The following is a 14,379-nucleotide window of genomic DNA, read 5'->3' on the forward strand; positions in this document are numbered from 1 at the left end:
TATATTTAGTAGATGTAATAGATTGGGATCGAATCATAAATTAATATTATCACATAAAATAGCACGTAAATAATAAACTGGAATTGTAAAAACATAATTGCTAATACATTTCAGAAGAAAATATTGTAAATTTGAAAGGCAATGATAGATCATATAACATAACTTTAACCCTTTCCGCTCGTTAATTCCGGAATTAGTATGAATTTTGCCGCCGGAGCGGCGGCATTCGAGTGGAAAAGGGTAAAATTATATGGTCACGTATTCGTAAACGTATTGGACTAAATAATATTAATATTATTCAGTAGATTTTAAAATATTAGAATTAGTATTTCCAATCAAGCTGCAAATTTTTTTTTGCAATATTGCAGCAAATACAAAAAATATTATCATACATTATCAAAATATTATCATAAAACTTAAAAAAAATAGATTTGCTTCTCGATTTTGGTACTAGTATCGATAAATTGGAAAATAAATTGAAAAAATACAGTAAAAGTTAATCCTTTTGTTACGAATGTCGTCCATGGACTACATCCGCTTGGCGTGCTGTATGTGCGGATGCCGTTTATGGACAACATGTTTATTATTAGTATTATTTCTTTCAATAATATAAATAGTTGTTCACCTCTGTTTGAAGAGAGTAATTAAGTGATTAACACGGGGATTTTAAACAGTTCTTCACCAAAAACAATTCGAAGAAAAATAATTAACATCGCTTTCTGATGTTCGAAAAACACATTTCTAGATAACTTAATTTGTTGATGACATATTTAGCCATAAAATACATTACTAAAGTGCAAACAAAATATGTATTCTACGCAAATTGATTTTTAAATACATTGACATTAATGTGTTAACAATAATAATAAATTAAAATACTTTCAAATTTCCTCATATAACAAACTTGTTATTAATACTTAATATTTCGATTTAATATATTTATATTAGTTGATATAAATAACTACAAAATGTTAAAAAATGATGAACTGATTGGCTTCTCTAATCAATATAATTGGTCAATATTAAAATTGACCATATCTCTCTATATTGTTTCAGTATTTAGATTTCTAAATTTTTATCGATTGGCCTAATAATGATTATATTAATAAACTAAAAAATTGTAATTTGTAGCAATAACGTAGTTTAGTAAAGCGGTTCTAACAAAAGTTTATAGCTGATTATTGGAAAACTTTTGGCAGATTTTGACTACAGTCACAACAATCTTCTGTATAATGAAGAGGAATAGTTTGACTCAATTGTAATACTTTTTAATATTCTTATATACCAATTGTTTATTTTCAAAACTTGACTTTTTGAAAAAAGTTTCTCTGGAATGAGCAATATTTGCATTGTAACTGCAAAATCAAATTGCTGCAGAGAATTTGAATAATACTTTCCACTAATTTGCAATACATAGATTTATCGTAGCGAAGATCGTTAATGCGCGGACACATATGGATGGGGTCGAGCGTTCGAGCCCCCGCTCTGGCAATCTGACATCTGGCAGCGCGATGTTCATTTTCAATTGAAAATATAGATGAAAAATATGTTTCCAATTGAAAATAAGCCCATCTCGGGCACTGCAGTGTGAAATGGAAATGGAAAAAACTCTCACACTACTTCTTCCCTGAACCGAGTTGAAGTTTAACTCAGCTCACAGACCTGCCTTAGGGCAGTACTACCCATTAATATACTATACAATAGCCCGTCGTGATATAATTGCTAAAATCGTGGACTAGCACCAACTAGTTTGAAGACCAGCACAAACCAGCCAGCCCCGGCTAGCTTTGATATCGAGCAATATAATAGAAATTTCTCGAGGTAGTGGATTTGAAATATAATCTCATATCTAATAGTCTACATATAAAAATGAGTGTTTGACCGCTGGGTTGCCTTCTCAAGTACTGTGGTAATTTAAAACTAAAAATAGATTATATAACACGAAGATTGCTGTTAAAATAAAAAACAACAAAATAGAAAGAAAAATCTATTATTTAAATATAATAGATTGCCCATATTTTAATGACTGGACAACCATTATTATTTACACTATTTTTTTTCTGATTGTTTGATGTTTACAAATCAGTGGAAGAAACGCCGAGTAAATAAATTATATTAAGGCGGGTTCGAAGAAATACTTTATTAATTTATGTGTCGAATATTACATAATAACATGAACCTGACGCGTGTGTGCGTTCATTGGACTAACGCACAAAGACCAGGGCGATGATACTGTTTTCTACAAAATCAGCAAAAAAACTGATATTTTACAATATTTACAATTTAGAAGTTATTGACCGTTATTTATTGTGTAAGTAATTTTATTAATGTTTTATATTTTGCAAAAATTAAATATTGCAATTATATATTAATTACTCATTTCAAGCAATGCGGAAATAAAAAAACATTTAATTTTGCCATTATATTATCCAATTATTGATATTGTTCTATATAGAACAATGTATATAAATATATTATGTCTTATATTTCAATTTGTATATCCCTTAAAAATCAAATTAATCTTATACATATAATAAATAATTAGATAAACTCGTATCCTAATAGTTTGAATGAATGAATGAATGAATTTTATTTGATTTTCTTTAATTTCTGAACGTAAACTGGAGCAATTATATGCATTTAATTCTAGTATCGAAATTATCGAAAAGTTGTTTTCTGCTGAGGATCTTAAATCAAAAATCTTTTTAAATTGAGTTCATCAAATGTTATATACAATCCTGGGACTTTTGTCAACTTATATATAAAAAAACTAGTGGGGCGCATGGCATTGTGCCTTAAGGCAAATTGCTGGAACCTCCCGTACCAAAAATTATATTTTTTTAAGAACGATTAACATTTTTTAAAAAAAATTACTTAAAAAAATTAGTTTTTTGAGAAACTATAAATTTGACAAAAAATTACTTTTTTTTCTTTATTTTGACATTATTTAGAAATTCTGAACTTTTTTTCAAAGCAATCGTACTGCTTAGAAATGTCAAAGCGCGTAAGCACCGCGTCGCCGTCTAACGGATAAACATTGGTACGGAACCCATAGCAATGTAAACAAAAATTATACTTATTGTTAAAATCCCTATAAAATATCTGATAATTTGATGTGCATTTTTTTCACTTTTTACATTAGATCTCCGAAACCGCTAGACCTGCCCTCATGAAAATTTGATCAATTTTTCATCTTGTCATTAAAAGTAAAATGTTTTTTGAATTATTAAAATTGGACGCTCCGTTCTCCTAAAAACTGAGTTACCATTTTTGGCACTTTTTGCCCCGTATCTTCGGAACGGCTAGACCTGCCTTCGCCAAAAACTAATCAGCAGGTCTCCTTATCAATACGAATCGAATGCTTTTTGAATTATCCAAATCGGTTGATCGGTGTTCCCGAAATTATCGACGAAAATTTGTATCCGCACACAAACATACACGCACACACACACATACACACATATACATTCATTTTTTCTAAGGTATGCCAAAATGTTCAGAAGGTTTTGAAACGTAAAATATATAAAAATTTTCATTTTCGATTTTTTTGCGATTACTATAACTTAATAAGTTAACTTAAATAACTTAATAACATACTAGAACTATAAAAAATGATGTTAGGACAATTTGTTTTCCTAGTATCAAATGCAATATAATTAAATACTATATTCAAAATATAGTATTTTTATTATATTCAAATAATATAAATAATTTCTAAAAATGCATACGATGCAGACCAAAATAAAAGACTGAATCTTACGTTAATTGTTTATAGTATATTCATAAATAATTATTGTTGGATTGCCTATTTGGTTCAAATTTGATATAAGTAATAAATTTCTATATACTTTAAATATTAATAAGCTTTAAACGTTTAGATTTTGTTTTATGCATAAATTACAAATAATGAGTAATTAAATTGAAATTAGTACTAAAATTATACATCAGGGCGATACATGTAAAAAAAATCCTGAATTCAGAAACAGTAGTAGGCTCATTAAAATAAACGTAATATATTGTACTCGCTTTAAGCTTTAAGAACCGATTTGAATGGTTCAAAAAACATTCGATTCCTATTGATACGGAGATAAAGAGCAAAGAGTGCCGAAATTAAACATCGAGTTTATGAGAGAACGGAGCATCCGATTTAAAAGCATTCAATTAGTTATGATTGGGAGAAGTGTTTATTAGTTTTTGGCAAAAGCAGGCCCAGCCATTGCGAAGATACGGAGCTAAAGGTGCAAAAAATGGCAGTGTTTGAGAGAACTAAGCGTCCGATTTAAATGATTCAAAGAACTTTCTGCTTGTCTTAATAAAATAATTGATTTTGGAAAAAAAAATGTTTCAACTTTTTTATTCAATTTTTTTTTTCAATTTTTTTTTGTATATTGATAATAAATCATATTTTATTTTTAATTCTGATTAAAGTTCTAATATACTTTCAACAAATTTCAACTTTGCAATTCAGTTTATATAATTCTTATAAAAACTTAGACAATGTTACAATATTTATAATAATCTATTTGAAAACATTCAGTATTCCTCGAACATTTCGTTACGGTACGGGAAGTTCCGGCATTTTGCCTTAAGCCACGATGCCATACACCCCACTAGTTCTTATAGTAATTAGCATTCATAGTTAAATTTAACTATATTTGGTTACGTTTATAAAACAAATGACTAAATTTTGTGATTATGTTATGAATCTACTTGTTGCATTGAGGGTATAATTCGACTTGTAATAAATATTGTCTTATTTAATTAATAGCAAAATATAATCTATAATCAAAATATATAATAGAAAATATACAAAAAAAAACTTGCTGCTGAATTTAAAGTCTGTATAACTATTTCAAAACACTGAGATAGAAAATATACAAACAGGTAATGTCGTTTGTAAAGATTTTGAAAAATTGATATGATAATAATGGTAATACCCTTTTTGCTATTGTCATGTTATAGATTACTAATTATTTCAAACAATTAATTGGCTATAAATGTTCGCCACCCCTGCTCAACAAAATTGTAAACACATCTCTTCATAAATGAAGTCTGCAAGTTACCGACGTCAAGAATCAGTGTATTGATAAACTTTAAGTAGTGAACATCGATCAATTGCAGACGTGATATAGTTATTTGCAAGATGTTAGGAAAGAGCCTGCTGCTGGCGACGGCCTGCTTCGCTGCAGTGCAACTTGCTGCAGCCGATACTCCAAATAAAGTATTCTGCTATTACGATGCCAGGAGTTTTGCTAGAGAAGGTATTGAAAAAAATATATTTTGTTTTGTTTCGAAATAGGTATTTTACATTTGACCTATTTATATACTGTATGCATAAATAATGTATAATGAAAGTTGAAAAAATCTTTTCTAATTTTTTGTACTAAAAAGCCTTATAGTGTATTTAATTTGACTCTTCCTAACCTATTATGATGATTTGATTCCAAAACAATTTTTTTCATTGTACGACCTGTCCGTAGTACAATTTATTGTTTTATCAACCGATTTTCTTATTACCTTTCCGTAGGGTAAATTATATAGTCATTGCAACAAAATCGAAAATGAATTTTTTTTGCATAACTTAACGTTTCAAAGTTTTCTAAACATTTTGGAATACTTAAGGAAAAATAGATGTATGTGTGTGGGTGAGGGGTATTTTTGATTATCTTTCATGATTTTGAGAGCACGGATTAGCCGATTTGAATTATTCAAAAATCATTGGATTTGTATTGATGGGGAGTAAAAGCAGACTCGGCCGTTTCAGAGATAAAGAACAAAAGTGTTAAATTTAACAATTCCAATTCGGAAAGTTTCACCAATTTTTAACTAGTCTTTTATTTTATTTAGAGCTATCGACAAGCTATAATATAGTCTATTGAGTCTATTTTTGATTAACATAGCTATGTGCTGTTATTAGTGCCTCATAAAAATATATTATATTTCAAATACGAGTATGTTGGAATTTTTATATTCTAACTGCTTCTATTTCATTTTCACAAATCATCTTACTTGATGTTGACTCTCAATGTGTTGGTAGTTCAGAAATGGTCAAAACGCTATTTACTTTCACGACCGTTTATTTACATTATCGATACTAACAACGGCCAAAATCTAACCTCCAAATGGCACAAATATCAAAATAATATTGGTTTGACTTCCGCCTATTTTATTTTGAGTTCAACGCCTCAGTACCGATTATTTTGAATTGATTAATGTTACATAATGTTACCGAAAATTGCTATTACACTTATAATAATAGTTTGAACACCATAAGTGTAACTTTGCCTTAAGATCTGTAATCCAGAATAGGCATATGTTGTTAATACATCAGTACAATTGCTAAAAGCTATTAATATTATAGGCAAAGCTCCATATTTTCTTATTATTTCATACAATTAAGATCGGATTGTCTACTTTTTCGCATATCTTTGCTAAATGGACAAATAAAAACGAGTATAGTCTAATATTCATAAGTTGTTATCAAAAATTCTTCATCTGGTTATTTTACTAGATACAGTTCTTTTTTAATTTTTTTTATTTATTATAAACAATCAGATATACAAATTTCTATAAGCCTATGTGATCCATTAAATATGTCATTTAGAGGTCTCCTCCACTGAAAAGATTCCCCTGTAGATAATCTATGTTAATAAAATAAATCTATATTAATAAATAAACTATTATTAGTAAAATAAACAGAGCTTAAATTAAGTTTGAATTTCAATCTGTCTATTATAAAGATATTTAGTAATTGATTAATAATTTTTATTTTAACAAATGGCTTAAAAGGCAGCCCAGTAGATGTCTAGACATTTTTTAAAATACTCGTGTACTTGAATAGTATATATCAAAACATCAGATAAACATTTGCAATTTTTTTCATTTACTTAATTTTTAATACGAAATGTGTAATATCATTCAACTTAATTACTTCACTTTGGAATACAATCACATACTCGAATAACTTGAACAATGTGTTTTCTATTTAATATTTAATTTAATATTTTTTATCAAACATTTCTACAAGTTATACTCGTAATTCAGTAACAATTGTCGGAAAATATTAGCGATTAAATTCATTTTCACAGAATTTGTCAGTGTACAAGGATTTTTTATATTCGAATCATATTCTAAATTTTGATATTCATTTTTGTTTATACAACAAATGTATACAACAACTATATGTATTATATTCAGCAATGTAATATTATCATATGATATAAGTACGATTGTGTAATTAAGAAATTGTATCTAATTCGTGTTATGTCTAAAGTCAAGAGTTCATGTTACTAATGATAACGCAGTACTCACTCAGATAAAATATATTCTATAACAATTTAAAATTCAAGGAACAGTATTGGATCTTTTGACCATTCAATTAAGTCAAGATCGATTTTTGTCATAAAACGCACAATATTATGATGCTATTATAATCAATTCCAAAAAAATTATTATAACCACAATTGTAGGTTTAATAAAAAATATAGAATTAACGAGATTTTTTTTTTTTTTTTTTTTTTTTTTTTTTTTTTTTTTATTTTTATTTGGCTTCGCTTACTCTGAGCATTTAGCCACCTACAACATTTATTTACATTCTATACTAATTTTACATCATATTCAATCTATATTCTATTCTTCTTATACTATATACTTTCTTTCAACTTATCTTCTTCACATAAATCCTATTCCTTTTACGTAGTTCAACTTAACTTCATTCTTCCTTATTTTATCTTCTTACTTCTTTCTACTATTTCATTTTTTTTATTTTCAATTCTAATTCAATTTTTATACATTCTAATATCTTATACATTCTAATCATTTTTAACATACATCTTACAATTGAAATTCTATACATTCTGATATTTTTTTTTACAATTGGAAGCGCCAGGGATCGAACCAACGATCTTCGGCATGTGAGTCGGACATGCTACCTCTGAGCTATGTCCGCCACATTAACGAGATTAATTTATATTCTTTCAATGGCCGCAAACTCAATAAAAAATCAGGGACTTTTACCGGTCAATATTGATCCAGACAAACGAGGCCACTCTCATCATGTCACATGAGTCGTTTTCAAAACTTGTTCGTTATGTTGAAATAAAATAAACATATTATTTAAGTAACTTCTTTCAGAATTTACATATATTATGAAGACTTAATTACTGTATAAATTATATTATGTTTCATATGTTAAACATATTACGTTTATATGATATAAACATAATATGTTTATATCATATACGCGTTATTAATTACCAGTTTTTATATTGGCTATTGGCTCTTAAATGATTGAAAGGTTATTGGAGCATACCATCATAATTTGGTGAATGTTTACTCAATCGTTGATTTAAATATTTTGTTGTAGTTTCATTGTATTCAAAAATAAGGTTTTTGTTCAAAATGTAGATATGTTTTTCATTGGCATGCATGAATATTTTGTCAGAAAAGCAAAGTCGAATAATGCATCAGGCGCCCAATAAATGCGAAAACAGAACTTCATTTAAATAGGACAAGATTGGTTCAATTTCAGTTTTTTTGGGTCGTGATTTTTCAAATCAGTATATGAGTGGCAATTTTTTTAATTAATTAAGATTTAGGTCTTCCCCGTAAGTTAATTATTAGAGTTCTTGCTTTCCAAATTTGACTTACTAGGTTTGATACCCCATCAGTCAGCATGGTGTCAAGCAGTAGTGACATCGGCTTCTACTTGCGAATATAGATCAAAATATATTTCCAAGTGAAAATAGTATTATTCCGGCATTGCTTCATCAATATGAAAATTATCAGTATTATAGAATTTAAAACCGCTAGGTTGCCTTCTTAAAAAAGCCATGTTAACAGTTTGTATCACTCCTAACTCTTGAATAAAATATAATCTTATTTTCTAATAACATAGATGGCACTTTATAGCAGTAATTATGATTATGCTTTACAGAAAACATTTTGTTGTCAAAATGAATCCTATAAACGTTTCAGTTATATATGAGTAAGTTAAATTGACGGAATTAATTGTAAATATTTCATTTCACAACAATCATAAAAAAATCCCAATTATCAGAAAAATTGCCACTTCTACAAAATTATTTAACTGGAATTTGATAAGTTCATGTAACTTATTGATAAACTTTTAACATTCGTGCAAATTAAATGCACGCTGTTTCCATTTTGGTTTTGAGTTCTCAGAATTGTTATGTATTACAAACAATGATAAACAAATAAATTATTGCATTCTCAGACCGAAGGCCAATTAATGCAATATTTTTCTGATAGACGTGTTCTTTGTTTAGCCTGATATCGCGCAAATTTTATTTATTAGCAAGTAATTAAACTTGAATGTCACTTTGAGCTAAAATCATCGCGAAATGTAATAAATGTTAATGTAAACTTTTGTTATACACAATACTTTACAAAATATAGAATTTTCACACTGAACCATTATAAATACTTATTCTTACTTCATCATTCAAATGCAGAACAATGGAGTAGTAAATATTATCTATAGGAATTATCCACTGAAGGAAGAACACTTGATGAATTTTGATTGAAGTATTACAAATCCTGACATCATGCTCGGTATATAACTCCAAGGTTATCAATTTGGTGATTTCGTTGATAACTATTGGAAATTTTTAAAATATATTTGTACCGAAATATTTCTGAGATTTTGATTACTCCTTCAATTGCTTTGTGTAATAAAGTAATTATTCATTTAAATAAATATTAAATGCACGAAAACAATTTGATATTTGCACATAACATTTTTCATAATAGATTTCCTGATAAACAATTAACTAAACAATGTATAGGGTCCGTCAGATAACTTTTTTTTTTGAAAATGCTATATATAAACTACTGAATATTTTTTCAATCTAAATCTTTTCTATTTGAAAGTGCAATCCTTCTTGTAAGTAATCGAAAATAATTTCATTGAAACAGCTGTTTAACTTTCAAATGGGTGGCAATAAATTCTAAATTGCTGCCAATAAAGAAAAGTTATATGGCGGACTCATTATTAAATAAAATTAATACCTCTTATCAGAACAAAGTATAATACTTGCTGAAGTATAGTGCTGCATATAGCAATTAAGTTTACGTCAAATTGATGGAAAAATATTTGAATAAAATTAATAAATTGATTAAAATTATAGGTCGACAGAATTTAAGAATATTTTAATTAAATTTTCGTTTCTTTATGATGATTTATATTTTTCAGAAACCAAATCTTAGATTTTAAATTGCCGACTTATTTGTAAAACTTTGAAATATCGTGTATATTAAAGGCTTTAATCACAATTTATATACTAACTTTATAAGTTAAAATTGTAACTTTTGTTCAACTTGTATAAATGATTTTTATGTGATATTATAATTAACTGTATTAATTAGTTATTTATTTATCTTAGAATGTGGAAAATCACAATGTTTCTCTCAACAAATGATACCAAAATCTAATAATGTACTTTTGCGCCAAACTATTGTAATAAGTATATTAATATATATACTGTTTACGCAAAATATTTACCTGTTTTCATGATATCATGCATAAGTATATTTGCCTTACAATTTAGCATTCGTTTAAATAACTGAGAAAAATTAAAATAACAAATATCAAATTTTGAAAACATATTCACAGAATATATAATTAACCTAAATGGGTTTCTGAACTATATTTAACTAAACTTTCAAATTGTTTATATGGTCATGATTCGTACCTCAATAGAAATTGCTTAGCATATTTCAATGGTTATAATAATTGTAATATAAATTTTGAGGGTATTTTCTGTATTTTTCAAATATAATTATTTATATAGCTCCGCCACGGTTCCTGTGCGCAGTTGGAGAATTCGGTGCCCACAAGGGATGGTTTGTAATCTAGATTTAGCCGAAAGCCATTTTTATTGTCGTTTCTTTCTTTATATCGCCCAAGCGTAGTCCCTTTGGCGCAGCGGATAGCGCGTTGGACTTCTAATCCAAAGGTCGTGGGTTCGATCCCCACAAGAGATGGTTTGTATTCTTTCTATTTTTAGTCGAAAGCGATTTTTATTGCCGTTTCTTTCTTGATGTTCCCAAGCGTAGTCCCTTTGGCGCAGCGGATAGCGCGTTGGACTTCTAATCCAAAGGTCGTGGGTTCGATCCCCACAAGGGATGCTTTGTATTCTTTCTATTTTTAGTCGAAAGCCATTTTTATTGTCGTTTCTTTCTTTATATCGCCCAAGCATAGTCTCTTTGGCGCAGCGGATAGCGCGTTGGACTTCTAATCCAAAGGTCGTGGGTTCGATCCCCACAAGGGATGGTTTGTATTCTTTCTATTTTTAGTCGAAAGCCATTTTTGTTGTCGTTTCTTTCTTGATGCGCCCAAGCGTAGTCCCTTTGGCGCAGCGGATAGCGCGTTGGACTTCTAATCCAAAGGTTGTGGCTTCGATCCCCACAAGGGATGGTTTGTATTCTTTCTATTTTTAGTCGAAAGCGATTTTTATTGTCGTTTCTTTCTAGATGTTCCCAAGCGTAGTCCCTTTGGCGCAGCGGATAGCGCGTTGGACTTCTAATCCAAAGGTCGTGGGTTCGATCCCCACAAGGGATGGTTTGTATTCTTTTTATTTTTAGTCGAAAGCGATTTTTATTGTCGTTTCTTTCTTGATGTTCCCAAGCGTAGTCCCTTTGGCGCAGCGGATAGCGCGTTGGACTTCTAATCCAAAGGTCGTGGGTTCGATCCCCACAAGGGATGGTTTGTATTCTTTCTATTTTTAGTCGAAAGCCATTTTTATTGTCGTTTCTTTCTTTATATCGCCCAAGCGTAGTCCCTTTGGCGCAGCGGATAGCGCGTTGGACTTCTAATCCAAAGGTCGTGGGTTCGATCCCCACAAGGGATGGTTTGTATTCTTTCTATTTTTAGTCGAAAGCGATTTTTATTGTCGTTTCTTTCTTGATGTTCCCAAGCGTAGTCCCTTTGGCGCAGCGGATAGCGCGTTGGACTTCTAATCCAAAGGTCGTGGGTTCGATCCCACAAGGGATGGTTTGTATTCTTTCTTTTTTAGTCGAAAGCCATTTTTATTGTCGTTTCTTTCTTTATATCGCCCAAGCGTAGTCCCTTTGGCGCAGCGGATAGCGCGTTGGACTTCTAATCCAAAGGTCGTGGGTTCGATCCCCACAAGGGATGGTTTGTATTCTTTCTATTTTTAGTCGAAAGCGATTATTATTGTCGTTTCATTCTTGATGTTCCCAAGCGTAGTCCCTTTGGCGCAGCGGATAGCGCGTTGGACTTCTAATCCAAAGGTCGTGGGTTCGATCCCCACAAGGGATGGTTTGTATTCTTTCTATTTTTAGTCGAAAGCCATTTTTATTGTCGTTTCTTTCTTTATATCGCCCAAGCGTAGTCCCTTTGGCGCAGCGGATAGCGCGTTGGACTTCTAATCCAAAGGTCGTGGGTTCGATCCCCACAAGGGATGGTTCGTATTCTTTCTATTTTTAGTCGAAAGCGATTTTTATTGTCGTTTCTTTCTTGATGTTCCCAAGCGTAGTCCCTTTGGCGCAGCGGATAGCGCGTTGGACTTCTAATCCAAAGGTCGTGGGTTCGATCCCCACAAGGGATGGTTTGTATTCTTTCTATTTTTAGTCGAAAGCCATTTTTATTGTCGTTTCTTTCTTTATATCGCCCAAGCGTAGTCCCTTTGGCGCAGCGGATAGCGCGTTGGACTTCTAATCCAAAGGTCGTGGGTTCGATCCCCACAAGGAATGGTTTGTATTCTTTCTATTTTTAGTCGAAAGCGATTTTTATTGTCGTTTCTTTCTAGATGTTCCCAAGCGTAGTCCCTTTGGCGCAGCGGATAGCGCGTTGGACTTCTAATCCAAAGGTCGTGGGTTCGATCCCCACAAGGGATGGTTTGTATTCTTTTTATTTTTAGTCGAAAGCGATTTTTATTGTCGTTTCTTTCTTGATGTTCCCAAGCGTAGTCCCTTTGGCGCAGCGGATAGCGCGTTGGACTTCTAATCCAAAGGTCGTGGGTTCGATCCCCACAAGGGATGGTTTGTATTCTTTCTATTTTTAGTCGAAAGCCATTTTTATTGTCGTTTCTTTCTTTATATCGCCCAAGCGTAGTCCCTTTGGCGCAGCGGATAGCGCGTTGGACTTCTAATCCAAAGGTCGTGGGTTCGATCCCCACAAGGGATGGTTTGTATTCTTTTTATTTTTAGTCGAAAGCGATTTTTATTGTCGTTTCTTTCTTGATGTTCCCAAGCGTAGTCCCTTTGGCGCAGCGGATAGCGCGTTGGACTTCTAATCCAAAGGTCGTGGGTTCGATCCCCACAAGGGATGGTTTGTATTCTTTCTATTTTTAGTCGAAAGCCATTTTTATTGTCGTTTCTTTCTTTATATCGCCCAAGCGTAGTCCCTTTGGCGCAGCGGATAGCGCGTTGGACTTCTAATCCAAAGGTCGTGGGTTCGATCCCCACAAGGGATGGTTTGTATTCTTTCTATTTTTAGTCGAAAGCGATTTTTATTGTCGTTTCTTTCTTGATGTTCCCAAGCGTAGTCCCTTTGGCGCAGCGGATAGCGCGTTGGACTTCTAATCCAAAGGTCGTGGGTTCGATACCCACAAGGGATGGTTTGTATTCTTTCTTTTTTAGTCGAAAGCCATTTTTATTGTCGTTTCTTTCTTTATATCGCCCAAGCGTAGTCCCTTTGGCGCAGCGGATAGCGCGTTGGACTTCTAATCCAAAGGTCGTGGGTTCGATCCCCACAAGGGATGGTTTGTATTCTTTCTATTTTTAGTCGAAAGCGATTATTATTGTCGTTTCATTCTTGATGTTCCCAAGCGTAGTCCCTTTGGCGCAGCGGATAGCGCGTTGGACTTCTAATCCAAAGGTCGTGGGTTCGATCCCCACAAGGGATGGTTTGTATTCTTTCTATTTTTAGTCGAAAGCCATTTTTATTGTCGTTTCTTTCTTGATATCGCCCAAGCGTAGTCCCTTTGGCGCAGCGGATAGCGCGTTGGACTTCTAATCCAAAGGTCGTGGGTTCGATCCCCACAAGGATGGTTCGTATTCTTTCTATTTTTAGTCGAAAGCGATTTTTATTGTCGTTTCTTTCTTGATGTTCCCAAGCGTAGTCCCTTTGGCGCAGCGGATAGCGCGTTGGACTTCTAATCCAAAGGTCGTGGGTTCGATCCCCACAAGGGATGGTTTGTATTCTTTCTATTTTTAGTCGAAAGCCATTTTTATTGTCGTTTCTTTCTTATATATCGCCAAGCGTAGTCCCTTTGGCGCAGCGGATAGCGCGTTGGACTTCTAATCCAAAGGTCGTGGGTTCGATCCCCACAAGGATGGTTTGATTCTTTCTATTTTTAGTCGAAAGCCATTTTTATTGTCGTTTCTTTCTTGATG

At 31.8% G+C, this 14,379-nt stretch overlaps 1 protein-coding gene and 24 non-coding genes across 25 annotated transcripts in view; all 25 read left to right on the forward strand.

The window, feature by feature from the left end:
* Positions 1 to 5,094: 5,094 nt before the first annotated feature.
* LOC113368164 (chitinase-like protein Idgf4) overlaps positions 5,095 to 14,379 on the forward strand; it is a 93,983-nt gene continuing 84,698 nt past the window's right edge. Inside the window, exon 1 of the mRNA XM_026609733.1 lies at positions 5,095 to 5,261. Within this exon, the coding sequence (XP_026465518.1) occupies positions 5,144 to 5,261 (118 nt within the window). The 5' untranslated portion in view covers positions 5,095 to 5,143. The remainder of the gene's footprint in view (positions 5,262 to 14,379) is intronic.
* Positions 10,932 to 11,004, forward strand: Trnar-ucu. The gene has a single exon. It is a non-coding gene; the product is annotated as a tRNA-Arg (tRNA).
* Positions 11,076 to 11,148, forward strand: Trnar-ucu. Its single transcript has one exon. It is a non-coding gene; the product is annotated as a tRNA-Arg (tRNA).
* Positions 11,221 to 11,293, forward strand: Trnar-ucu. Its single transcript has one exon. It is a non-coding gene; the product is annotated as a tRNA-Arg (tRNA).
* Positions 11,365 to 11,437, forward strand: Trnar-ucu. The gene has a single exon. It is a non-coding gene; the product is annotated as a tRNA-Arg (tRNA).
* On the forward strand, positions 11,509 to 11,581 carry Trnar-ucu. Its single transcript has one exon. It is a non-coding gene; the product is annotated as a tRNA-Arg (tRNA).
* Positions 11,653 to 11,725, forward strand: Trnar-ucu. Its single transcript has one exon. It is a non-coding gene; the product is annotated as a tRNA-Arg (tRNA).
* On the forward strand, positions 11,798 to 11,870 carry Trnar-ucu. The gene has a single exon. It is a non-coding gene; the product is annotated as a tRNA-Arg (tRNA).
* Positions 11,942 to 12,013, forward strand: Trnar-ucu. Its single transcript has one exon. It is a non-coding gene; the product is annotated as a tRNA-Arg (tRNA).
* Positions 12,085 to 12,157, forward strand: Trnar-ucu. The gene has a single exon. It is a non-coding gene; the product is annotated as a tRNA-Arg (tRNA).
* Positions 12,229 to 12,301, forward strand: Trnar-ucu. Its single transcript has one exon. It is a non-coding gene; the product is annotated as a tRNA-Arg (tRNA).
* Positions 12,374 to 12,446, forward strand: Trnar-ucu. The gene has a single exon. It is a non-coding gene; the product is annotated as a tRNA-Arg (tRNA).
* Trnar-ucu lies at positions 12,518 to 12,590 on the forward strand. The gene has a single exon. It is a non-coding gene; the product is annotated as a tRNA-Arg (tRNA).
* On the forward strand, positions 12,663 to 12,735 carry Trnar-ucu. Its single transcript has one exon. It is a non-coding gene; the product is annotated as a tRNA-Arg (tRNA).
* Positions 12,807 to 12,879, forward strand: Trnar-ucu. Its single transcript has one exon. It is a non-coding gene; the product is annotated as a tRNA-Arg (tRNA).
* On the forward strand, positions 12,951 to 13,023 carry Trnar-ucu. Its single transcript has one exon. It is a non-coding gene; the product is annotated as a tRNA-Arg (tRNA).
* Positions 13,096 to 13,168, forward strand: Trnar-ucu. Its single transcript has one exon. It is a non-coding gene; the product is annotated as a tRNA-Arg (tRNA).
* On the forward strand, positions 13,240 to 13,312 carry Trnar-ucu. Its single transcript has one exon. It is a non-coding gene; the product is annotated as a tRNA-Arg (tRNA).
* Trnar-ucu lies at positions 13,385 to 13,457 on the forward strand. Its single transcript has one exon. It is a non-coding gene; the product is annotated as a tRNA-Arg (tRNA).
* Positions 13,529 to 13,601, forward strand: Trnar-ucu. Its single transcript has one exon. It is a non-coding gene; the product is annotated as a tRNA-Arg (tRNA).
* Trnar-ucu lies at positions 13,673 to 13,745 on the forward strand. Its single transcript has one exon. It is a non-coding gene; the product is annotated as a tRNA-Arg (tRNA).
* On the forward strand, positions 13,817 to 13,889 carry Trnar-ucu. Its single transcript has one exon. It is a non-coding gene; the product is annotated as a tRNA-Arg (tRNA).
* Trnar-ucu lies at positions 13,962 to 14,033 on the forward strand. Its single transcript has one exon. It is a non-coding gene; the product is annotated as a tRNA-Arg (tRNA).
* Trnar-ucu lies at positions 14,105 to 14,177 on the forward strand. The gene has a single exon. It is a non-coding gene; the product is annotated as a tRNA-Arg (tRNA).
* On the forward strand, positions 14,250 to 14,321 carry Trnar-ucu. Its single transcript has one exon. It is a non-coding gene; the product is annotated as a tRNA-Arg (tRNA).

The sequence above is a fragment of the Ctenocephalides felis genome, unplaced genomic scaffold (assembly GCF_003426905.1).
Source record: "Ctenocephalides felis isolate EL2017-DRISC unplaced genomic scaffold, ASM342690v1 CF-g0.4_SCAFFOLD_01170, whole genome shotgun sequence".
In the NCBI taxonomy this organism is placed as follows: Eukaryota; Metazoa; Arthropoda; class Insecta; order Siphonaptera; family Pulicidae; genus Ctenocephalides; species Ctenocephalides felis.